The 26,023-nt window shown below is 40.2% G+C and overlaps 1 protein-coding gene across 1 annotated transcript; it reads left to right on the forward strand.

The window, feature by feature from the left end:
• The first annotated feature begins 4,797 nt into the window (after window positions 1-4,797).
• Window positions 4,798-6,523, forward strand: LOC124696393 (outer envelope pore protein 21, chloroplastic-like). The gene is made up of 5 exons (XM_047229130.1): window positions 4,798-5,110; window positions 5,191-5,238; window positions 5,338-5,490; window positions 5,597-5,695; window positions 6,238-6,523. Exons 1-5 carry the CDS (start codon window positions 4,865-4,867, stop codon window positions 6,319-6,321), a joined length of 630 nt encoding a protein of 209 aa, XP_047085086.1. The 5' UTR covers window positions 4,798-4,864; the 3' UTR covers window positions 6,322-6,523.
• Window positions 6,524-26,023: the final 19,500 nt, after the last annotated feature.

Raw genomic sequence — 26,023 nt, forward strand, 5'->3', positions numbered from 1 at the left:
TAGGTTCGTTGGCTTCAAGCTTTCATGGAGGCGCCATCTTCTGGTTCGTCATGCTCCCGAAGCCACGACAAGGAACCACATGCCCAAAGGTCGAGTATGGATGTTCACATAATGAACTGGCATTGCTTTTTTATATTTGCACTGACACACATTCTATTCATTGAGGCTACTTTTCTATTGCTTTTGTTGTTGATTATGCATCAATGTTTCACCGCTACTTGAAATTTTCTCAATACATTTACTGCAGATTCCTATTTTGGATAGGCGTGGCAGCTGCTCGCGAAAATGTCTTACTTAAGCAAAATAATAAGGTCAGAAGCAAAAATGCCAGATTCGTTATATGTACAATGCATGCTTTGAGATCTCCCATTGATATTTTCGAAGGTTGATTGATGCCTTTGTATATGCAAACCAAATTCAGATGCACTACAAGCAGATCAAAATACTTTAGCCATGGTGAGATTATCGTCTTCGCCTTCAGTTCATCCAGGCAATTTCTTGCACTATTAACATGCCACTACAGATTTTCCATAAACTGACTGCACCTTTATTCTGAAATTATTGTATATATCACATTATCACCGAGGGGGGAGGGTTGTTGCCATATGGTTGCCATACTGTAATTATCAATCCCTGATTTTTTGTTCATTTGGAAACTTGTGCCATAGTATGTTTGTTTTACCATCACCATGATAAGCTTTGGCCTTCACAGTGGTGGTGGTTTTTGTCCTGTGAAACTTACCATAGATCAGCGACTGCATATGGCATATGGTGCTCAATACACATACTAGAATTATTGATTCTTCTATAGAAATGAAGTGCCATGGTTTATGCCCCTGCAGGTATGTAGTATTCCTACAACTTGACTGCTTTTTTCTGTTTCCAGCATGTTCGGATTGTACTATTGGCATGGATTTATATGAAACTCGTTTGTCTTCTAGAATAGATTGACGTGGAGGCTTTTCCTTTCTTTCTTTTGCTGCAACTTTAGATTGACATTTCTGTTCTTACCTTTCTTTGTGTGTAAGTGGTCCATACAGATCTTGGATACTCCCTCTGTTCCCTAATACAAGACATTTTTGCAAACGAAATTAGTTTGCCCAAACGTCTGGTATTAGGGAACAGGGGAAGCAGATCATACTATGCACACGATGAAAGTATTGCAGTTTCAGGTTAGGTATGCGGGTAGTGTCATATTACTGAGCGCATCTGTTAATAAAAAACTAAAATATGATATTAATTAACACTTGGAACCCTGCTTGGTAATGCCTCTGTTCTCCCCTTTTCAGTTAATATGAGAGCCAATGCTGTAGCTATCAGGAATTGTGCAGCTTGTGCAATCATACTGAATGTGACCCCAGGTTAGATATGTATTGTCTGAATATCCTTTCTCTCCTTTAGCTCCTCTGCTCAGTACTGTTACATTTTTTTTGGTGTATTTGACTGATTTTTTTGTGTGTGTATTTCTAATTCTTCTGCTCTTTTGAGTTTCCTGGAGAAGGTATATTCATTTTTGCTGATTCAATCAGTCAGTACCTACAGTTGTCAAAAAAAAAAAAATCAGTCAGTACCTCGAAAGATCTTGGCATGTTTAGTTATTATTTGCAAATCCTACATCAGCAGCATTGGAATGGTTCACATAAATTTTTATAATGCAGGTAGGTAGTGCAGCTCTTTTTTGTTCTTGTACATGTCTTCTTGACGCATTTTCTTAGCGTTAAGATTAGCTAGAATTTTCTGGCTATATAGCCTGTCCCAAATTTCGTCGTGATGTTTCGTTGTTGACATGTAATTGATCACTGAATGATACCAGTCCAACTTTTGCAGCTAAAAAGAAAAGCTCCATGTGGAGGAAGCGATGCCGCTGAGTCAACTGAGTGGATCATGATAACTAGCCCTGGGTTTACTGAAGAAGTTGGCAGTTCACTTATGACCTCAGTCTCTGGAAAAGCTGCTAGGACATACAAGTATAAGGCTAAATGCAGCAAAGGTGGACCTCTGTCCCCTACATCAAATGGTGGCACGTAGAAAATTCTTGCTAGATGAATCTAATAATTTGTTTCTCACCCTTCTTTTAAACATCAGATATGGTCTCCCATACAAATGGTTTAATGCATGCATCTTTGTCTTTTCCAGGCTCACTTGGCAATCCACTCACTCCTGTTGTTTCTTGCTACTATGAAAATTCGTTAGGTTCATCTCATTTCAAACTTTCTGCAATCAGCTTACCGTGACTGTTGTAATCCGCCATGGTATTTTTCTTACATCTGGCTACATCATCTTGTTTGATACTAATTCATTTCCTGGCATCTCTTTATCTAATGTTTGTTCAGGACTGTTGACCAAACTCGTTAGTTTACTTAAGCATGCTAAGGACGCATTGTAGATTTAAACAATATTAGAGGTATGGATTTTTTTCCCGTTAAAGCTCACATCTTCAGTTCTTCTTTTGACAGCTCATGTATGGTTTCTAACAGTTCAGGTTTAAAAAAAGGCCATAAATGGCATTAGAAACGTTTTTAAGGAATTGGGCAAATAGAAAAGAAGCATAAGAATAGAATCCGTGCGAAGTAGTCTTCATCTCCCCTCATTTCTTAACCATCTATGCATGTATTAATGGTTCAAAATGCTAAGCTCGCAACACTGCACGGGTTTGGATCAATTATAAACTAACTTGATATAATGAAATTTTGGATTTGCAGTATTTTGGTGGCCTTAACAGCTCAACATTCTAGCTGCGGGGAAGAGGCACATCAAGGACTTGAGTAGAATGAGGAGATGGTCCCTTGCACCGGGCCGAGCATATCGCCTTGCTCACGGAGGTGGCAGACCGATTAGATCACAGTGACATAGTGGTGTTGCAAAATCAAGATGACACGGTGGAAGAATAGCAATAGAAACCACCGATTGTAAAGAAAAGAAAAAAATAAGTTTACTACACCACTATAGCTGCCATTGTATTGGAATTGGGACACACTCCTCCGGCGAGGAGGCGCCCCAAGGGGCGCCCCAACCACTAGTTGGCATTAAAGCGCACACTATGCGGATGCAGCACGGGATGCCGGCGAGAGCTTCACCCGTCGCGCCAAAAACTATCCTTTTGCATATGCCCTAAAATGCAGCCCAGAAAAACACATTTTCACACAATTGCACATCTAAATGGATCAAATAAAACCCAAAAATAGATTAAAAATATAATTATATTACATAGTTCAACCCACATTTGCTACAAACGAATTTAAAACTAAAGATAGACTACACTAATCTGACCACTCGAACTCGGAGGAGGAAGAGTCAACGGCGATGGTCGACGGACCGGCACCCTTCTTCTTCTCCTCCTCCTTCCTCCTCGTGGCCTTCTCCTCCTTCTTCTTATTGGCCTCCTTCTTAGCCCTCCTCGCCCCTGATCTTTCTTCGTCGCCTTATGTGCTGCCTTCTTCTCTACCTTGTCGGCGAATAAGGTGACATCCGCGGCCACGTCCTCCAGGAAGCGTCGCGCCCACTCGAAGCACAAGCGCTCGTCCCGCTCGACAACGAGGAGGCACTGCTCTTCGTTGTTTTAAAATTTAGGATGTTACACCTCCCCCCACCCACTCACCAGCACCCCCAACCCTAAGTCATTGGAGCCTCGCCGGATAGCACCACACCCCACAACCTCTCCCCTAAGTTCTATGCTCACACTAGCTCTGGTGAGGTCCTTCACTCGCCTCGCCGGTGACGTCGCGTTCACCTATGGTATCCTTGTTAGCAGCAATGTGGGTAGATCACAATCTTCTTCCCTGGCCGCTCTCCTTCGCTCTCTAACCCTAGATACGAATGTATCTCTGAATAAAATGCATATAAATACATTCGTGTAACCAATGTTATAACCAATGTGTGTAACCACTTAACGGCCAGACCCATACGCTAGGAGGGGCACATGTAATGCGTATAACCAATGTTATAAGCGCTAAATATGGATTACCCTTTTTGTGTTGAGAACACACGAGGACTTCACAATAAAACACATACGAGGAGTAGATACTACCTTTATTTTGAAATAAGTGTCTCAAAAAATCACTGTTCAAAAACAAGGCCGATTCAACGATTACTAGACCGATTAATCGCTACTAGGGGCTTAACCGTGTCGATTACCATTAATCTCTTGCGTTAATCCTTTAGCCCGATTAGTCAGTCCAAAAGTTCGATTACTAGGTATTTTCCCGATTAACTACCATACTTGGTCAAAAAAGTTACAATATTTTCAATGCATATCGTTAATACAGGCGCTACCCCTCCCCAATAAAGTATATTTTGCGAAGCTCCCGCTTGATTGCAGCCTCCAGTAGCTTCATTTCCACTGTTGCCAAATAGTTTCTGATGCTGATTCGCTCCTGACATTAAAGATTAGGTCATGGAGGAGAAGCTTACAAGCTTTTTTAGGATTTTAGGCTTTAGAGAAGTAGGGAGAGACATATAGAGGCTCGTATACTATTATTTTTCTTATATAAACTGTTTTAAGTGCTAATTTGTGTAGGTTGCACCGATTAATAGTCGACCGATTAAATCAGTTAATCGGCCGAATTCCGATTAATCGCTACTCCCAAGCCGGCCGAGCAGTTAACGATTACCGATTTCCTTAACATTGCAAAAAAATTCTAGATACAGATGTATTTATAGAAATATGTCTGGAGGAAGGGAAGCAATGCATGTAAGGCGGACGGGCTGATATTGCCCGGCCCAACACCACAAAATCATCGTCTTCTGCGCGCGCTCCCAAACCATTCGCTGAGTCGCAGTACAGAGCCAGAGCCAGAGACGACGAAACCAACTCTATCTATCTCCACTCCACTCTACTCCATCGGCTTGCTAGTGGTGGAACTGGATGGTGATGGAGACTTCCCTGCGTCTGCGCGGCGCCGATTCCACCAACGGCCAGCAGCTGCGCGGCACCGATTCCACCGCCGACCAGCGGCCGCGCGGTGCCAACTCCACCGCCGGCCAGCGGCGCCGCGGCGCCAACTCCACGGCTAGCCAGAGGCCGCGCGGGGCCGACTCCACCGCCGTCCAGCAGGGCCTCCGTATCCACGCCAAGCAGAAGCTCCCCCTCGCCGCCAACTCCCTGCTCCAGGCACGCCCCCTCCATCTTCCTAATCTTCTCATCCTCTACCTCTGCCTGACCCTGCACGCACCTCAACCAATGTCGCGCAGGCTCACGCGGAGATCGACACGAGCACCGGGAATCCCAGCCACCTCCCAGTCCCACCTGCATTTCTCCCCTCCCAGTCCCACCTGCATTGTCAAACCAGCAAGAGACCGAGAGCGAAGCAATGATTCCTAGCTTCTTTCGCCGGTCAGCTGTCGGCCAACGTGGGGGCAGGAGTCCGGCTGGAAAACGGCAATATCTTCAGCTACAGCCTCCGCGGGAAGAAGGCCGTCTCCTTCACCCCCGACGGCCTCCTCGGACTCAACATCAAGGGGCGCCTCCTCGCCGACAAAGACTTCAAGCCGGTACGGCACTGCACATGCTCTCACTTCACCCCAACTAACTACCTGTATTTGGTTGCTCGTATTGCCATCTTGTTGTGTACCTGAATATCGCCGTTTCTTCTTACAGAGGTCGGGGAGTGGTGCCGTCGAACTGGCTTGGACAATACTCGACTTCAGAAAGGGCCAGGATGTGAGGCTCAAAGCTGGCTACGAGCTCTACCGCAAGGTACATCAGCTTCATTAGCTTACCCCACGATTTGCGCAATGCCTGCCTGCCCTGCCCTGCCCTCATCACCATTGCCTGCCTGCTTGTCTTATACAACTCATATTATTTATGCACAAGCACAATTGGTAACAGCTGCTTCCAAACTGCTAAAAGTGATTCCAAACTCATATTAAGATCACTGGCTTGGTCTGTGACCGAATTCTCTGTGAGTTAGCAGCTGACCATCAATAAACCATTTATAGGAAAGTGCAGCCTAGTTCCTCTTTCTCAGAGCAGTATCTGTTAGTGTCCGATATGCATCTTATTTGGTCGACTAAATTAATTTCCAGTTGGTATCTGTTAGTGTCTTGTTAGTTCTTATTTGCACCTCCACATGTCTTGTTAGTTCTTATTCTTCGGAATCAGGATATTGTCGAAATACGAGGTTCCATCCCTTCCCTTTTGACCATCAGTAGACTCTGACGAGCATTTCTTCCTTACTGAACAAACACATCAGCGCGCTTGCCTGGTTCTAATTTTCGTTTGAAAACGTGTGATTGCAGATGCCTTATTTCCAGGTGAGGGAAAACAACTGGACTCTTAATGGCTATATGGATGGAAAATGGGATGTCAGATTCGATATGTGATTGGAAAGCTATTCGTGGAGGGTACTTTGTCTGGCGATCATTGGTGCCATAGGCGTCTTTTCTCCTTTTTCTGTAGTTGTCATGCCACCATTCTGTTTCGATGTATTTCTCTTGATAGATGGTAATATCATTCATTCATCGGCAAGCAACAGTTCATAGAGAATGCAGATGTAGAAACATGCCATTTCTATTGATGGACATAGTCTGGAAGTTCAGAAGGATTTGTTAAGCTTCATGAAGCTTAACAGGATTCACTTGTCAACTTGGGTGTCTTTATGTGTAGCAGTTACGAGATGATTGGTTGCCGCAATGCATCCTTGCGGATGCAGATACCAATACTCAGGTTGCTATAACTAGTTTCATGAAGGCATACATGTCTACGGATGTGAATGACAGGATACAAGAGGAAGGGACATGTAAGAAAACCAAAATTATAAACTTTACTACACGTCCCAAGGTTCGTCCAAATTCGGATGTATCTAGTACTAAAGAGTGTCTTGATACATTTGAATTTAGACAAACTTTTGACATCTAAAAATGGACAGAGGTAGTATTTTACTCAAACTCCAGGTTGAAGGCAAACAAATTCCTCAGTAACTTCCACTTCAGCCTCTTTGAATTTGTAGGAGTTCATACAGAACACTCTCACCTCATTAGATTATTTTGGTCTCTAATTTGTACATCAGGATTTGGGGACGGGAGAGTTCTTCTCTATCTTCCACCCCCATCTAGAGGCTTCTCAGCTATTCTATAAGAACATCACACTTTACAATTTAGACCCTACACTTTTACTGTTCTACATTTTAGTACTCACTCCAACACTCCCCCTCAAGATGGGTCAAATATATCATATAGACCCATCTTGCTACAAAATACAGAGAAAACTTTTTCAGGTAATCCTTTAGTAAGGATGTCAGCTATCTGACTGGCTGAGGTTACATATGGTAAGCAAACAATTCCTCTGTCAAGCTTCTCTTTGATAAAATGGCGATCTATCTCAATATGTTTGGTTCTATCATGTTGGACCGGATTGTTTGCAATGTCGATAGCCGCTTTATTGTCACAGTAGAGCATTAATGGACCAAGATTATACAATCTTAGCTCTACTAGAAGAATTTGCAGCCACAATAGCTCACATATGCCATGAGCCATAGACCTAAATTCTGCCTCCGCTGTTGATCTTGCTACTACAGACTGTTTTTTGCTTCTCCATGACACGAGATTTCCCCCAACAAACGCGCAATAGCCTGAGGTGGACCGGCGATCATCTAGTGAGCCGGCCCAATCAGCATCTGTGTAGCATTCAACTAATAAATTCCCTTTCTTAGTGTATAGAAGACCCTTTCCTAGGCACCCTTTGAGGTACCTTAAGATCCTATTGACAGCATTCATGTGAGATATTTCTGGTTCATGCATGAATTGACTAACGAACGCTCACAGCAAATGCTATGTCAGGACGGGTATGAGAGAGGTATATTAGTTTTCCAACAAGTCTCTGATAGCGCTCACGATCAATAGGTGTGCTAGCATCACAACTTAAACGGTGATTCTGTTCTATAGGAGTGGATGCAGGACGTGCCCCAAGCATACCTGTCTCAAAACTTTGAGCAGATCCAATGTATATTTTCGTTGTGATAGAAAAATACCTTTTGAACCCCGTGAGACCTCTATGCCGAGAAAATATCTGATACGTCCAAAACGTATCTACTTTCCCCAACACTTTTGCTATTGTTTTGCCTCTAATTTGTGTATTTTGGATACAACTAACACGGACTAACGCTGTTTTCAGCAGAATTGTACTGGTGTCTCGTTTTTGTGCAGAAATTCGACTTTCAGGAAAAATCCCGGAAATAATCGCAATGGGCCTATTTTCACCGTGAAGATGAGAGGCCAAAAGGGCGAACCAGGGGGGGCCCGTGGCCCCCAGACCACAGGCCGGCGCGGCCTGGAGGGGGGGCGCGCCGCCCTATGGTCTGGGCGCCTCGGCGGCCCCCCGACGCTCCCCTTTCGACTACAAAACCTCTTCGACCTAAAAACGCCAGGGGGTTCGACCATATTTCCAGAAGACATCCAGTACGCCGCCGCCATCGCGAAAATCCGCCTCGGGACCAGAAACTCCGTTCTGGCACTCCACCGGGACGGGGAATTGGAGGGGATCATCGCCGCCATCACCACCGACGCCTCTCCATCGACCAGCCATGTTTCCCCCATCCATGTGTGAGTAATTCCCCCGCTGTAGGCTGAAGGGGATGGTAGGATTGGATGAGATTGATCATGTAATAGTCATAAGATTGTTAGGGCATGGTGCCTAGTATCCGTAGAAGTTACTTTTATGATATTGTTGCAACATGTTATGCTTAATGCTTGTCACTAGGGCCCGAGTGCCATGATCTCAGATCTGAACATTTTATTGTTTCATCATGATATGCATTGTTTTATGATCTTACCTGCAAGTTGTATACACACGTTGCTGTCCGGAACCCGAGGCCCCAAAGTGACAAGAATTGGGACAACCGGAGGGGAAGGCGGTGATGTGAGGATCACATGTGTTCACGGAGTGTTAATGCTTTGCTCCGGTACTCTATTAAAAGGAGTACCTTAATTTCCAGTAGTTTCCCTAGAGGCCTGATACGTCTCCAACGTATCGATAATTTCTTATGTTCCATGCTACTTTATTGATGATACCTACATGTTTTATGCACATTATATGTCGTATTTACGCATTTTCTGGAACTAACCTATTAACAAGATGCCGAAGAGCCGATTCTTTGTTTTCTGCTGTTTTTGGTTTCGTAAATCCTAGTAACGAAATATTCTCGGAATTGGACGAAATCAACGCCCAGGGTCCTATTTTTGCACGAAGCTTCCAGAAGACCGAAGGAGAGTCGAAGTGGGGCCACGAGGTGGCGACACCACAGGGTGGCGCGGCCCAGGCCCTGGCCGCGCCGACCTATGGTGTGGGCCCCTCGTGCCGCCTCTTGACCTGTCCTTCCGCCTACAAATAGCCTCCGTCGCGAAACCCCCAGTACCGAGAGCCACGATACGGAAAACCTTCCAGAGACGCCGCCGCCGCGAATCCCATCTCGGGGGATTCGGGAGATCGCCTCCGGCACCCCGCCGGAGAGGGGATTCATCTCCCGGAGGACTCTACACCGCCATGGTCGCCTCCGGAGTGATGAGTGAGTAGTTCACCCCTGACTATGGGTCCATAGCAGTAGCTAGATGGTCGTCTTCTCCTAATTGTGCTTCATTGTTGGATCTTGTGAGCTGCCTAACATGATCAAGATCATCTATCTGTAATTCTATATGTTGTGTTTGTCGGGATCCGATGGATAGAGAATACTATGTTATGGTGATTATCAATCTATTGTTTATGTGTTGTTTATGATCTTGCATGCTCTCCGTTATTAGTAGAGGCTCGGCCAAGTTTTTGCTCTTAACTCCAAGAGGGAGTATTTATGCTCGATAGTGGGTTCATGCCTTCATTGACACCTGGGACGAGTGACGAGAAAGTTCTAAGGTTGTGATGTGCTCGTTGCCACTAGGGATAAAACATTGATTCTATGTCTAAGGATGTAGTTGTCGATTACATTACGCACCATACTTAATGCAATTGTCTGTTGCTTTGCAACTTAATACCGAATGGGGTTCGGATGATAACCTGAAGGTGGACTTTTTAGGCATAGATGCAGTTGGATGGCGGTCTATGTACTTTGTCGTAATGCCCAATTAAATCTCACTGTATTTATCATATCATGTATATGCATTGTTATGCCCTTCTCTATTTGTCATTTGCCCGACTGTAATTTGTTCACCCAACATGCTTTTATCTTATGGGAGAGACACCTCTAGTGAACTATGGACCCCGGTCCTATTCTTTACATCGCATACAATCTCATCGCAATACTTGTTTTACTCGTTTTCTTGCAAACAATCATCTTCCACACAATACGGTTAATCCTTTGTTACAGCAAGCCGGTGAGATTGACAACCTCACTTGTTTCGTTGGGGCAAAGTACTTGGGTTGTGTTGTGCAGGTTCCACGTTGGCGCCGGAATCCTCGTTGTTGCGCCGCATCACATTTCGCCACCATCAACCTTCAACGTGCTTCTTGACTCCTACTGGTCCGATTAAACCTTGGTTTCTTGCGAGGGAAACTTGCCACTGTGCGCATCATACCTTCCTCTTGGGGTTCCCAACGGACGTGTACATCTACGCGCATCAAGCAAATTTCCGGCGCCGTTGCCGGGAGATCAAGACACGCTGCAAGGGAGTCTCCACTTCTCAATCTCTTTACTTTGTTTTTGTCTTGCTTTATTTTATTTACTACTTTGTTTGCTGCACCTAAACAAAACAAAAAAAAATTAGTTGCTAGTTTTACTTTATTTACTTGTCTTGCTCTCTATATCAAAAACACAAAAAAAATTAGTTACTTGCATTTACTTTATCTAGTTTGTTTTATTTACTGTTGCTAAAATGAATACCCCTGAAAATACTAAGTTGTGTGACTTCACAAACGCAAATAATAATGATTTCCTATGCACACCTATTGCTCCACCTGCTACTACAGCAGAATTCTTTGAAATTAAACCTGCTTTACTGAACCTGGTTATGAGAGATCAATTTTCTGGTGTTAGTTCTGATGATGCTGCTGCCCATCTCAATAATTTTGTTGAACTTTGTGAAATGCAAAAGTATAAGGATGTAGATGGTGATATTATTAAATTGAAAGTGTTTCCTTTCTCATTAAGAGGAAGAGCTAAAGATTGGTTGCTATCTTTGCCTAAGAATAGTATTGATTCATTGACTAAATGTAAGGATGCTTTTATTGGTAGATATTATCCTCCCGCTAAAATTATATCTTTGAGAAGTAGCATAATGAATTTTAAGCAATTAGATACTGAACATGTTGCTCAAGCATGGGAGAGAATGAAAACTTTGGTAAAGAATTGCCCAACCCATGGATTGACTACTTGGATGATCATCCAAACCTTCTATGCAGGACTAAATTTTCCTTCGCGGAATTTATTGGATTCAGCTGCTTGGAGGTACCTTTATGTCCATCACTTTGGGGGCGGCTACAAAACTTCTTGATGATATGATGATAAATTACTACGAATGGCACACGGAAAGAGCTCCACAAGGTAAGAAGGTAAATTCTGTTGAAGAAACCTCTTCCTTGAGTGATAAGATTGATGTGATTATGTCTATGCTTGTGAATGGTAGATCTAATGTTGATCCAAATAATGTTCCTTTAGCCTCATTGGTTGCTCAAGAAAAAAATGTTGATGTCAATTTCATTAAAAATAATAATTTCAACAACAATGCTTATAGGAACAACTCTGGTAATAACTATAGGCCATATCCTTCTGCTAATGGTAATGGTTATGGTAATTCTTATGAGAATTCTTACAACAATAATAGGAGTGTATCCTCTGGTCTTGAAGCCATGCTTAAAGAATTTATTAGTACACAAACTGCTTTTAACAAATCTGTTGATGAAAAGCTTGATAAAATTGATATTATTGCTTCTAGAGTTGATAGACTTGCCTCCGATGTTGATCTTTTAAAATTGAAAGTTATGCCTAATAATGATATTGATAATAAGATTACTACTACAGCAAATGCCATCCAAGTTAGAATTTATGAGAATATAAGATTAATGGCTGAATTGCGTGCTAGGTGGGACAGAGAAGAAAATGAAAAACTAGCTAAAGAGAATAATGTAGCTAAAGTTTGGACTATTACCACCATTAGTAATGATAATGATTCACATGTTGCTGCACCTCCTACTATCAATGGTAAAATAATTGGTGTTGGCAATGTTTCTACTCCTAGTGCAAAGCGTACAAAACTACCTGAAATTGTTAAAACTGCTGAAACTGCTTGTGATAAAACTGCTGAAATTTTTTCCAACCTTGGGGCCAATGATCCCATTGCTGTAGCTCATAATGATTTAGATTTTGATGATTGTCACATCTCTGAAGTTATAAAGTTCTTACAAAAACTTGCTAAAAGTCCTAATGCTAGTGCTATAAATTTAGCCTTTACAAAACATATTACAAATGCTCTCATAAAAGCTAGAGAAGAGAAACTAAAACTTGAAACTTCTATTCCTAGAAAGTTAGAAGATGGTTGGGAGCCCATCATTAAAATGAAATTCAATGACTTTGAATGTAATGCTTTATGTGATCTTGGTGCAAGTATTTCTGTTATGCCTAAAAAGATTTATGATATGCTTGACTTGCCACCATTGAAGAATTGTTATTTGGATGTTAATCTTGCCGATAATGTTAAAAAGAAACCTTTGGGGAGGATTGATAATGTGCGCATTATGGTTAACAATAACCTTGTCCCCGTTGATTTTGTTGTCTTGGATATCGAATGCAATGCATCTTGTCCTATTGTGTTGGGAAGACCTTTTCTTCGAACCGTTGGTGCTTGTTATTGATATGAGGGAAGGTAATATTAAATATCAATTTCCTCTCAAGAAAGGTATGGAACACTTCCCTAGAAAGAGAATGAAGTTGCCTTTTGATTCTATTATTAGAACAAGTTATGATGTTGATGCTTCTACTCTTGATGTTACTTGATTTGCACTTTTCGCGCCTAGGCTGAAAGGCGTTAAAGAAAAGCGCTTATGGGAGACAACCCATGTTTTTACTACAGTACTTTGTTTTATATTTGAGTCTTGGAAGTTGTTTACTACTGTAGCAACCTCTCCTTATCATGTTTTTGTGCCAAGTAAAGTTTCTATGTTATAGTTGATGTTATATTTGGGATCGCTGCGCAGAAACAACATTGCTGTCTGTCACGAATCTGGGCACAAGTCTCTGTAGAAAATTCTAAAAAATCTGCCAATTTACGAGCGTGATCCACAGATAATTACGCAACTTTCATTAGTTTTGAGTTTTTCCATTTGAGCAAGTCTGGTGCCACTTTAAAATTCGTCTTTACGGACTGTTCTGTTTTTGACAGATTCTGCCTTTTATTTCGCATTGCCTCTTTTGCTATGTTGGATGAATTTCTTTGATCCATTAATGTCCAGTAGCTTTATGCAATGTCCAGAAGTGAAAAGAATGTTTGTGTCACCTCTGAATGTGTAAACTTTTATTGTGCACTAACCCTCTAATGAGTTTGCTTGAAGTTTGGTGTGAAGGAAGTTTTCAAGGGTCAAGAGAGGAGTATGATATACTATGATCAAGAGGAGTGAAAGCTCTAAGCTTGGGGATGCCCCCGTGGTTCAACCCTGCATATTCTAAGAAGACTCAAGCGTCTAAGCTTGGGGATGCCCAAGGCATCCCCTTCTTCATCGACAACATCATCAGGTTCCTCCCTTGAAACTATATTTTTATTCGGTCACATCTTGTGTTCTTTACTTGGAGCGTCGGTTTGTTTTTGTTTTTGTTTTTGTTTGAATAAAATGGATCCTAGCATTCACCTTGTGGGAGAGAGACACGCTCCGTTGTTGCATATGGACAAATATGTCCTTAGGCTTTACTCATAATGTTCATGGCGAAGTTTTTTTTTCGTTAAATTGTTATATGGTTGGAATTGGAAAATGCTACATGTAGTAATTCTAAAATGTCTTGGATAATGTGATACTTGGCAATTGTTGTGCTCATGTTTAAGCTCTTGCATCATATACTTTGCACCCATTAATGAAGAAATACATAGAGCTTGCTAAAATTTGATTTGCATATTTGGTCTCTCTAAGGTCTAGATAATATCTAGTATTGAGTTTTGAACAACAAGGAAGACGGTGTAGAGTCTTATAATGTTTACAATATGTCTTTTATGTGAGTTTTGCTGCACCGGTTCATCCTTGAGTTTGCTTCAAATAACCTTGCTAGCCTAAACCTTGTATCGAGAGGGAATACTTCTCATGCATCCAAAATCCTTGAGCCAACCACTATGCCATTTGTGTCCACCATACCTACCTACTACATGGTATTTCTCCGCCATTCCAAAGTAAATTGCTTGAGTGCTACCTTTAAAATTTCCATTCACCTTTGCAATATATAGCTCATGGGACAAAATAGCCTTAAAAACTATCGTAGTATTGAATATGTACTTATGCACTTTATCTCTTATTAAGTTGCTTGTTGTGCGATAACCATGCTTCGGGGAACGCCATCAACTATTCTTTGTTGAATATCGTGTGAGTTGCTATGCATGTCCGTCTTGTCTGAAGGATCTATCACCTTAATGATTGGAGCATGCATATTGTTAGAGAAGAACATTGGGCCGCTAACTAAAGCCATGAATCATGGTTGAAGTTTCAGTTTTGGACATATATCCTCAATCTCATATGAGAATAATAATTATTGCTACATGCTTATGCATTTAAGAGGAGTCCATTATCCGTTGTCCATGTTGTCCCGGTATGGATGTCTAAGTTGAGAATAATCAAAAGCGAGAAATCCAAAATGCGAGCTTTCTCCTTAGACCTTTGTACGAGCGGCATGGAGGTACCCCTTTGTGACACTTGGTTGAAACATGGCATTGCAAAGATCCGGTAGTCCAAGCTAAGTAGGACAAGGTGCGGGCACTATTAGTATACTATGCATAAGGCTTGCAACTTGTAAGATATAATTTACATAACTCATATGCTTTATTACTACCGTTGACAAAATTGTTTCATGTTTTCAAAATAAAAGCTCTAGCACAAATACAACAATCGATGCTTTCCTCTTTGAAGGACCTTTCTTTTACTTTTATGTTGAGTCAGTTCACCTATCTCCCTCCACCTCAAGAAGCAAACACTTGTGTGAACTGTGCATTCATTCCTACATACTTGCATATTGTACTTGTTATATTACTTTATGTTGACAATATCCATGAGATATACATGTTATAAGTTGAAAGCAACCGCTGAAACTTAATCTTCCTTTGTGTTGCTTCAACACCTTTACTTTGATTTATTGCTTTATGAGTTAACTCTTATGCAAGACTTATTGATGCTTGTCTTGAAGTACTATTCATGAAAAGTCTTTGCTTTATGATTCACTTGTTTACTCATGTCATTACCATTGTTTTGATCGCTGCATTCATTACATATGTTTACAAATAGTATGATCAATATTATGATGGCATGTCACTTCAGAAATTATCTTTGTTATCGTTTTACTCGCTCGGGACGAGCGAAACTAAGCTTGGGATGCTGATACGTCTCCAACGTATCGATAATTTCTTATGTTCCATGCTACTTTATTGATGATACCTACATGTTTTATGCACATTATATGTCGTATTTACGCATTTTCTGGAACTAACCTATTAACAAGATGCCGAAGAGCCAGTTGCTGTTTTCTGCTGTTTTTGTTTTCAGAAATCCTAGTAACGAAATATTCTCGGAATTGGACGAAATCAACGCCCAAGGTCCTATTTTTGCACGAAGCTTCCAGAAGAGCGAAGGAGAGTCGAAGTGGGGCCACGAGGTGGCGACACCACAGGGCGGCGCGGCCCAGGCCCTGGCCGCGCCGACCTATGGTGTGGGCCCCTCGTGCCGCCTCTTGACCTGCCCTTCCGCCTACAAATAGCCTCCGTCGCGAAACTCCCAGTACCGAGAGCCACGATACGGAAAACCTTCCAGAGACGTCGCCGCCGCGAATCCCATCTCGGGGGATTCGGGAGATCGCCTCCGGCACCCTGCCGGAGAGGGGATTCATCTCCCGGAGGACTCTACACCGCCATGGTCGCCTCCGGAGTGATGAGTGAGTAGTTCACCCCTGGACTATGGGTCCATAGCAGTAGCTAGATGGTCGTCTTCTCCTAATTGTGCTTCATTGTTGGATCTTGTGAGCTGCCTAACATGATCAAGATCATCTATCCGTAATTCTATATGTTGTGTTTGTCGGGATCCGATGGATAGAGAATACTATGTTATGGTGATTATCAATCTATTGTTTATGTGTTGTTTATGATCTTGCATGCTCTCCGTTATTAGTAGAGGCTCTGGCCAAGTTTTTGCTCTTAACTCCAAGAGGGAGTATTTATGCTCGATAGTGGGTTCATGCCTTCATTGACACCTGGGACAGGGACAGAAAGTTCTAAGGTTGTGATGTGCTGTTGCCACTAGGGATAAAACATTGATTCTATGTCTAAGGATGTAGTTGTCGATTACATTACGCACCATACTTAATGCAATTGTCCGTTGCTTTGCAACTTAATACCGAATGGGGTTCGGATGATAACCTCGAAGGTGGACTTTTTAGGCATAGATGTAGTTGGATGGCGGTCTATGTACTTTGTCGTAATGCCCAATTAAATCTCACTATATTTATCATATCATGTATATGCATTGTTATGCCCTTCTCTATTTGTCAATTGCCCGACTGTAATTTGTTCACCCGACATGCTTTTATCTTATGGGAGAGACACCTCTAGTGAACTGTGGACCCCGGTCCTATTCTTTACATCGCATACAATCTACTGCAATACTTGTTTTACTGTTTTCTTGCAAACAATCATCTTCCACACAATACGGTTAATCCTTTGTTACAGCAAGCCGGTGAGATTGACAACCTCACTGTTTCGTTGGGGCAAAGTACTTGGGTTGTGTTGTGCATGTTCCACGTTGGCGCCGGAATCCCTGTTGTTGCGCCGCATCACATTTCGCCACCATCAACCTTCAACGTGCTTCTTGACTCCTACTGGTCCGATTAAACCTTGGTTTCTTAATGAGGGAAACTTGCCACTGTGCGCATCATACCTTCCTCTTGGGGTTCCCAACGGACGTGTACATCTACGCGCATCAAGGCCCGGCTGCCACCGGCTGGTAGGACAAAAGATGTTGTGCAAGTTTCTCATTGCGAGCACGTACGACTATATACGGAACACATGCCTATGGATTGATTAGTACTTGGATACCGCTTTATTATTATCTGCAAATGCCCTACCATGATTGTTATATGAATTCTCTTATCCATGCAACGCCCGTTCATCCATCCCTGTGCCTACAGTATTTTAATCCTGCTGTTTACTATAATCACTACTGCTGTCTTTATTTCATTGCTGTTGTTATTTCATTATTCCTACTACTATAAAATTGTTGCTACTGATAAACTCTTGCGAGCAAGTCTGTTTCCAGGTGCAGCTGAATTGACAACTCCGTTGTTAAGGCTTACAAGTATTCTTTGTCTCCCCTTGTGTCGAATCAATAAATTGGGTAATACTTCCCTCGAAGACTGTTGCGACCCCCTATACTTGTGGGTCATCAAGACTATTTTCTGGCGCCGTTGCCGGGGAGCATAGCTTTATTTGCAAGTTCACTTGGATTGATATTGTTCGCTGCAAATCCTCCATCATGGGTAAACCTCGCGATACTAAAGTCGCCATATTATCATCCACTACAAGAAAAGGTACAACTACGAGTACCTCTCGCTGCTCTTGATTCACCATCCGTGATAAGTCAACTTGTTTCACCACCACAAGCTTCACGTGTTGGTATTTCTGCTGAATCTGAAAATTCCTCTGATAATTTTGATGATGCTTCTACTGTGCTTGATAATACTGGTTCATTAGGTCCTTTTCTAGATGCTACAATTGCTAGGTCTAGACAAATTGAAAATACTAAAACTCCTAATGAAAATACTGTTACACCCGTTAATTCACCTGATACTGATGATCTTGATGAAGATCATGTGGAACTTGATGATGATTTTATTGATAAATGCAATGCTACTACTAGTACAAGTAACCTTAAAAAGCTTATTGCACAACATGTTGTTAGATATAAACTGTCTCCTGATCCTAAATTTGCCACATCTCCTATAAACATTAAGGATAAAGATTATGACTTTTCTCTTGATTTATCTCATATATCTATTGTTGAGAAAACACCTTTCTGTGGTACTGAAAAAGAGAGTGCTGTAGAACATATGAATGAGCTTTCTACTTTAAGTAGCTTGTTTTCTGATGATGTTAAGATGCGAACTTATTTTGTTGCTAAGATTTTTCCTTTCTCATTAAAGGATGATGCTAAGATTTGGTATAATAATTTGCCTCCTGATTCTATTGATAGTCCAAGTTGTTTGCTTGATGTTTTCTTTCGAAAATACTTTCCCGCTAGTGCTCAACATATTGCTCTGCAGAGAATTTATAGTTTTGATCAAGAAGATGGAGAGAAATTGCCTGAAGCTTGGGCAAGATTTTGCTCTCTTATTAGAGCTCGGCCTGGACATGATTTGGAGAAGCATGATTTACTTGATATATTTTATAGTTGACTAACCATTGAGTCTAGGGCATACCTGGATAGTTGTGCTGATTGTGTTTTCAGGAAGAGAACTCCGGACGAAGCTGAAGAATTATTGGCTAAGATAAGCAAAAATCATGATGATTGGTCTACACCTGAACCAACCCCGACACCAATATTGAAGAAGAGGGGTATGATTGAATTAAATGATGAAGATATGAGGGAAGCCAAGAAATCTCTTATGGAGAAGGGTATTAAATCTGAAGATGTGAAGAATTTGCCTCCAATAGAAGACCTATGTAAGATAATTCCCCCTTCATCTACAATTGAGGTACATTCTCTTCAACGCTTTGATAGAGGAGATATCCCGTATTCAAAACCTCCTGATCAATGTTTAGATGAATTTGATAATTATATTGTTAAGCAAAATAATTTTAATATGAGAGTAGAGAATCATCTAATGGAAAATTCTCAAGCTATTAGTAAATTGCATGATATTGTGGAGAGAACCTCCAATGATGTTAAGATGCTTGTTAAACATTTTAATATGATTCAAACTCAAATTGATCAACTTACTAAAGTGCAAAATGACTTGTTAAAAAATACTCATGAAGAAAAACATGCTTATGAAGTAACAACTAGAGGCGGTGTTTCTACCCAGGATCCTCTATATCCCGAAGGGCACCCCAAAAGAATTGAACAAGATTCTCAACGAACTAAAGAAACTAGTAGTCCTTCTAAGAAAAAGAAGAAGAAACATAAAACTGTTGTAGAATCCTCTGAACCTGTTAATGATCCTAATAGTATTTCTATTTCTGATGCTGAAACTGAAAGTGGTAATGAACATGATGAAGATAATGATAAGAATGATACTCCTGATAAAGAAGAAATTGAAAAAGAACCTGAAAAACATGCTAAAAATAAAAAGTACACTAAAGAAGATTTTATTACAAAGAAACATGGTAATGAAAGAGAGCCTTGGGTTCAAAAGCAAATGCCTTTTCCTGCTAAGAAACTGAAATCAAAGGAGGAGGAACATTATAATAAATTTTGTGATTGGATGAAACCTTTATTTTTGCAAATCCCTTTGACTGATGCTATTAAATTGCCTCCTTATTCAAAGTATATGAAAGATATTGTCTCTAACAAAAGGAAAATTCCTAATGAGGAGATTTCCACTATGCTCGCTAATTACTCTTTCAATGGTAAGGTTCCAAAGAAGCTGGGAGACCCAGGTATACCGACTATTCCTTGTTCCATCAAGAATAATTATGTTAGAACTGCTCTATGTGATTTGGGAGCAGGAGTTAGTGTGATGCCTTTTTCTCTTTACAAGAGACTTGATTTAGATAAGTTGATACCAACTGATATATCTTTGCAAATGGCTGATAAATCTACTGCTATTCCTGTTGGTGTATGTGAAAATGTTCCTATTCAAGTTACTCAAAATTGCTTAATATTAACTGATTTTGTTGTGTTGGAAATGCCTGAAGATGATAATATGTCTATTATTCTTGGAAGACCCTTTCTTAATACTGCAGGGGCTGTTATTGAATGCAATAAAGGAAAAGTTACTTTAAATGTTGATGACAAGGAACATACTGTCTATTTTCCCAAGAAGATTGATAAAGTATATGGAGTTAATACAATTTGTAATGTGAAAACTATCAAGGTGGGATCATTTGATTGTCCTATATATGAGCCTAAAGAAGAATATCGAACTCTTGTGATTGGATCCATATCAATTCAATATAAGGTAACATGATTGATTTGAGGTTTATTTCTTCTTATGTCATATAAAATTTATTTGGTAGCAAGACCTGATCAACCTTGTTAACAAGTATATTTTAATGCATAAGAGAGCTAAACAACACTTATTTCTTCCTCCACTTGTTTTACTTGCTGTAGCACTTTTTGTTTTGCAAGATGCTTTAGTTGTTCAAGATTTTGGAAATCATTTTCCTGCGCTGTAATAATTACTTTAACACCTGAAAATGTGCATTTTTCGAAGTTCTCAAAAATTTACAAAAATTATATTGGTAGTCTTATTTTTCGAAGGGGCACCTGGGAGCACCTGGGGATGACCAGTGGGGCACCCCAGGGTGGCACCCCACAGGCCGGCGTGGCCAGCAAGGGGGGCGCGCCACCCTATGGTGTGGGCCCCTCCTTGCCCCACTTTTTCACTTCTTCCTCCCAGCTCACTCCCTCTCCCGAAAAAACTCGCACCAGCTTTCTCTCACTCGCGTTTCTGCTCAAGAGCTCAAGATTTCTCGATCTCTTTGCTCAGCCCAGATTTCTGTCTGAAATTTGGCACATTTGCTCTCCGGTATGTGACTCCTTTGATTATCCAATTAGAATTTTGTTTGGTTGAGTATATCTTGAATATTTTGCTGTTGTAGGTAACATGTTTAGTGAGCTTGCATGCTTGTTCTAAGTGGTAGAAACTAGTTTTGATGCATGTTTAGTACTCTAGCAAGTTCCTATAGTAGTTTCCCTCAATTATATACCTTGAAATCAAATTTTATAATGATTGTTGAAAAATTTCAGAAAAGGAAAATGGACAACCACAACTTTGGAGAGGTGTTCGAAAGAGAGACGACAAGCACGGGGAGGCCCTCGAGGGAATCCACTCGGATTAGACGATCCTATAATGAGGACGTCATTGCACCGAGCTTCGAACCCGAAGAAGACAATGGAGCCCCTAACGCTTCATCTTTCCCATGTTATAACTTTTTGAGTAATGCAGGGTTGTTGGATGATTTCTTGACTCTCGTTGGTAAGGCGGGTTTAACCACCTATATGGAGGATGAGAGGAAGCAATACTACATGCTCACTAAAATCTTTGTGGAGAGCTTCAAGTTCAACAACAAGCACTATCACCCGACAGTTGCATTCAGGATCTATGGTAATCCTATTACTATGAAGTTGAAGGATTTTTGTGCTGCATTGGATATTGCCCATGTAGGTACAACAAAGAAGATCGAGAAAAACCGCAAGGCTTTGCTGGAGCTCTATCGAGAAATCACCAATGATGATTGCCGCACCATTCAACGTGGCAAGATAAGAAACATCCAACTCCCCGCCATTAAGTATTTTGCTTAATACCTTGCTACTAGCATTCTTGGTAGGGAGAATACTAGTAATATTTCTAGTTATCATCTTGCTTTCTTAATTGCTGCACTCACTGGAGAGACACCTTATCATCTTGGTGCTCTTGTTGCTCGCCGTTTGTCTAACAAGGGGCCTATTTTTGGAGGAATAGTTGCATCGCGTATTTTGGCACATCTAGATCTTCCTCTTGACCCTACTGATGTGGAACTAACCCCTGCTAGGTTAGATATTGCTGCTATGAAGAGTCACCAATTTGTTACAACTGACTCTAGTATGGATAATATTGTCTATAGAATGTTATTTGCTGACGGGGATGAGAGGGAAGTCCTCTTGCCCCAAACCGATTTGTTCAGTGTTCACAGGGAACCATGTTCGCGCTCTAAGGAGGAGGTGGATGAGCAATTGAAGATACAAGGCTTCCACCAGCAACATGACTCCGAGGACGCCGAGCCCTCCTACGACTACACCGTCACGTATCCTGTTGCTTCTTCCAGCACATACCCAGAACAGGGTCCTTCTTCGTCATACTACGGAGACACCACTTCATGGGGACCGTGAGAATGATCTCCACTTAGGCCAAAAGCCTAAGCTTGGGGGGAGATATACCGGCATCACTCATTCTTTGCATATTATGGTTGCTGGATACTTGTACATACTTGTTTAGTTTCTTAAAGTGGTTTTCTAATGAGAGGGAGATGATATTTGGGGAAGTGCTGTCCGAAAACAGATTCTGGGCTGTTACCAAAAAAATTTCGTACGCACAGCCAGAACGTTATTTTGAGTTGAAAATTTTTGTGCATGTTCCCCAGGTTGTTATCTAACTTTCATTAGTTGAACACTTTTCGAACTGAGCAATGGAAGATTTTTGTAAAAATCGATTTCTCTACTGCTGTCAGGTTTTGGCAGATTTCTGTCATCCTGCTTTTATGTGTTTCTGTTAGTTTGTATTCTCTTGTTTTTGCTTTGCTTCTTTGCAAAAACACAAAAAGACCAAAAATATTTCTGTTGTTTCTCTTCACCATTTGTTTACTTGGTTCTTTGCTCTTATTTTACTTTATTTGCTATCGTTGGTTTGCTATAAGAAAATCCAAAAAGATTTTGCTTTGTTTGCTTGTTTCGTTTTGTTCTTGTTTCTAACCCGAAAACACCAAAAATATTTGTTGTTCTTCTTTGGTTTTGTAAAGTTCATTAGGGAGTTCAGAGGTCTCCGGTGGTTGGAGCTTGGTTTCATTCCATATTATTATTCAAGCTGCACAAGTGAAGGGCAATAATGACGATCTACGGCAATTTGACTGCGGTGAGAGGCTGGTATGAACTCTATTTGTTTTCATTTTTGTACATATACTCATCCATGTGAGCATGCTTAGTTGGTTCATGTGATGTATATGTCATTTAATGAAAGTCTAGTAGTTCATGATCTCTCATGATTAGTTCCAATCTATTAATAATGAGTAGCATGTCATGAATATTTGCTTGCATTGTTTTATTCATAGATAGGTATGACATTGTGGTATCCTCCTCTAAATAATTCACTTGAATCGACTTGGCACATGCTCACGCATGCATATGACTAAACAAAAGTCAATTAAGCCTCGATGATTTACTTTGCTTCAGAGTTCTTGTATCACTTTTATGCCCCAGTTAATTTTATTTTGTCACAAGCATGATTATGACAGTTATTGCTCTCTTGATTGTCGCTTCCCAGTCTATTGCTAGCCTTCACTTGTACTGAGCGGGAACGCTGCTCGTGCTTCCAAACACCTGAAAACCAAGTTGTTCCAAAGTGTCCACCATAAATACCTATGCATGGCATTTCAAACCATTCCAAGTAAATTCTCATGTGCTACCTTTAAACCTTCAAACTACTTCTCAATTTGTGTTAATGTTTTACTAGCCGTCAACCCGTGCCACCGCACGGGCTAGGTTATTTCAAATACATTAGTAGATTTCTTTTTGTTAAACATAGAATTAATAATAAAAATAATATAATTATTTGAAAGACTTTCTAATGAGCATTTTTTATCATTTAAACACAACATTCACATAGTTGCACTTTCTAATAACATATATATTTCACTTTAAAAGGTTAATCCCAGGAAATCGGACAAAGCTTGTGTAGAAATTTAAATGCTAAAAATTTGTTAGCTCTCAAATTCTTATGTTCAAGTATATTAAGTGAATTTATTTCTTTGGATACAATGAGTAACGCTCCAATATAAAAAATGGTACTAAGAGAAAGATATTATTCAGTTGTCTATAAAAGGTGCATTAGTTCCTTAATTGTAGTGCATAATTGTTAAACAATGCGGAGGGTACCATGATGCACATAATCATGTTATTCTATGGAAAACCTGAACAAACTTGGGGCCAGGAGTTACAACCATGTTTATATAAGGTTTTTTCAGCTCTATTCATGTGGATATTAGAAATAAAGTTGGTAGTGAAATACAGCCCAAACAACAAACGTTGGAAAAAAATATTTGTAAAATATATGAAAATAAATTCAAATGTATGAACATTGATCCTTACGGACTATGCCCATGTTCTCAAGATGATACATCAATGAGATTGTATATTTCTTCACTTAATTAGTATTGTCCATCTTCGCCCCATTGTAGCGAACTGACGCATCTGAGGTTGACCTTGCATTTTACGATGAAGATTTTAATTCTTTCCAAGTTAAATTAATATCTGAAAATTATAAATACATATTAAAATGGAAGTTCATTCATAGTTAAAAATCAATTGTTTGATATGAAGGGTCATAAACAGAAATATATGCAAGATTTTATGAAAAAACCTTGTGAAAATGTCTTCCTTGGATGATATGCATCTGATATCAGGCAATGCCAACAACTGGGCTGATGCTATTTCTCCGCGACTGTTCCGAATAGATCTCTCAGCATCCCTCATTTTTTACCTTCCAATGAGGCTTGTAGGTTATTTATTTTTCAAATATAAAAAGTGCAATCGTGAAAGTTTGCATTGAATGATTCAAAAAATAATATTACTGCAATATAATTAAGTAGTTAAGCATCTGAATTAATAATAAAACGTGCATACCTGTCAAACGGGCATGTATCTAAAACATTGTAAATTTTAGATGCAACAATTTTTGGTGATTCCATACACAAAAAGGACACAATATGAATTATTTATTGATAAGCAAAGAAAAGGAAAAGGAAATTATTTGATGAGGAAATATTAGTCACTGAAGTCGATTGTGGTTCTAAAAATTTGTACTCCGTAAATCTGAAAGACTTACACTATGTGTGCTAGCCTTTTCTTCTACGTGTGTGAAACACAAATCGACTAAATTACCAGCATCCATGTACTCATATACTAATAACCATTATGCTATTTTTGTTTGCATTATTTACATTGAAGCGATGCGATTGAGTGGTCAAATAGAATCATCAGCTCTTTTATGCATATCATCCAAAACTATGTATCATTTAGTTTTCTGGATACTCACCCATATTTATATTTGTATGGTACAAATCAAAAAGATGCAGAAACAAAACTTCCGCGGGGAATACCTTTCATAAGCAGTATTAAATAGGTATTAACTCAAACAATCGACAACAAATAAACATCCCTTCTTTCTTGAATCTGTCACCATGCAAACCTGAAGAATTTTACTAAACTTTGCCCTTCATGTCACATCAAACATAAACTGCATAAGTAAACTAATAGTTGACTTGTGGTGGAATAACTGAGTAAATCTGAAATGTAACAACTCCCGAACATAGATAGTACTCCCTCTGTCTTATAAAAACTTGTCTTAACATTTTCTAAATTTGAATGCATCTAAACACCATTTAGCATGTAGATACTTTCAAATTTAGAAATATTTAGTACAACTTTTATAGAACGGAGAGAGTAGTATTAATTGGTACTTTTTGAGGAAGACGGGAAGGATCATTCTCTCAGGAAATACATCAGGAAAAATGATTTAAAACCTATTCCCTCCGTCCCCGAATAAGTGTACATTTTTTTTATTTTCTTGAAGTCAAACATATTTTACTTTAACCAATTTTTTTACAGAAATAGCTACACATGTGTTATTAAATTACTATATGCCAAGATGAATCTAGCGATACTGATTTGCCTTTATAAATGCTATTAGTTGTTTCTACAGAGTTAGTCAAATAAATAAAGTTTAACTGAGACAAAATAAAAGGTAAACTTATTCATGGATGGAGAGTACATGGTTAAAAAACTGCATAGCTTAGTCCTTACCTTCTGAATATGATCGGATCAATCACGAACAAATCCTTACCAGATTATCTCTAACGCAATGACAGTATAGACTCTAGGAGGAAGTTGCCAGCTTTAATGTCAGGAATAAATCAAGCTGAGCCGGCGGCATAGAACAACATGTGACCAATCTTT

This window comes from Lolium rigidum, chromosome 3 (genome assembly GCF_022539505.1).
Source record: "Lolium rigidum isolate FL_2022 chromosome 3, APGP_CSIRO_Lrig_0.1, whole genome shotgun sequence".
NCBI lineage: Eukaryota > Viridiplantae > Streptophyta > Magnoliopsida > Poales > Poaceae > Lolium > Lolium rigidum.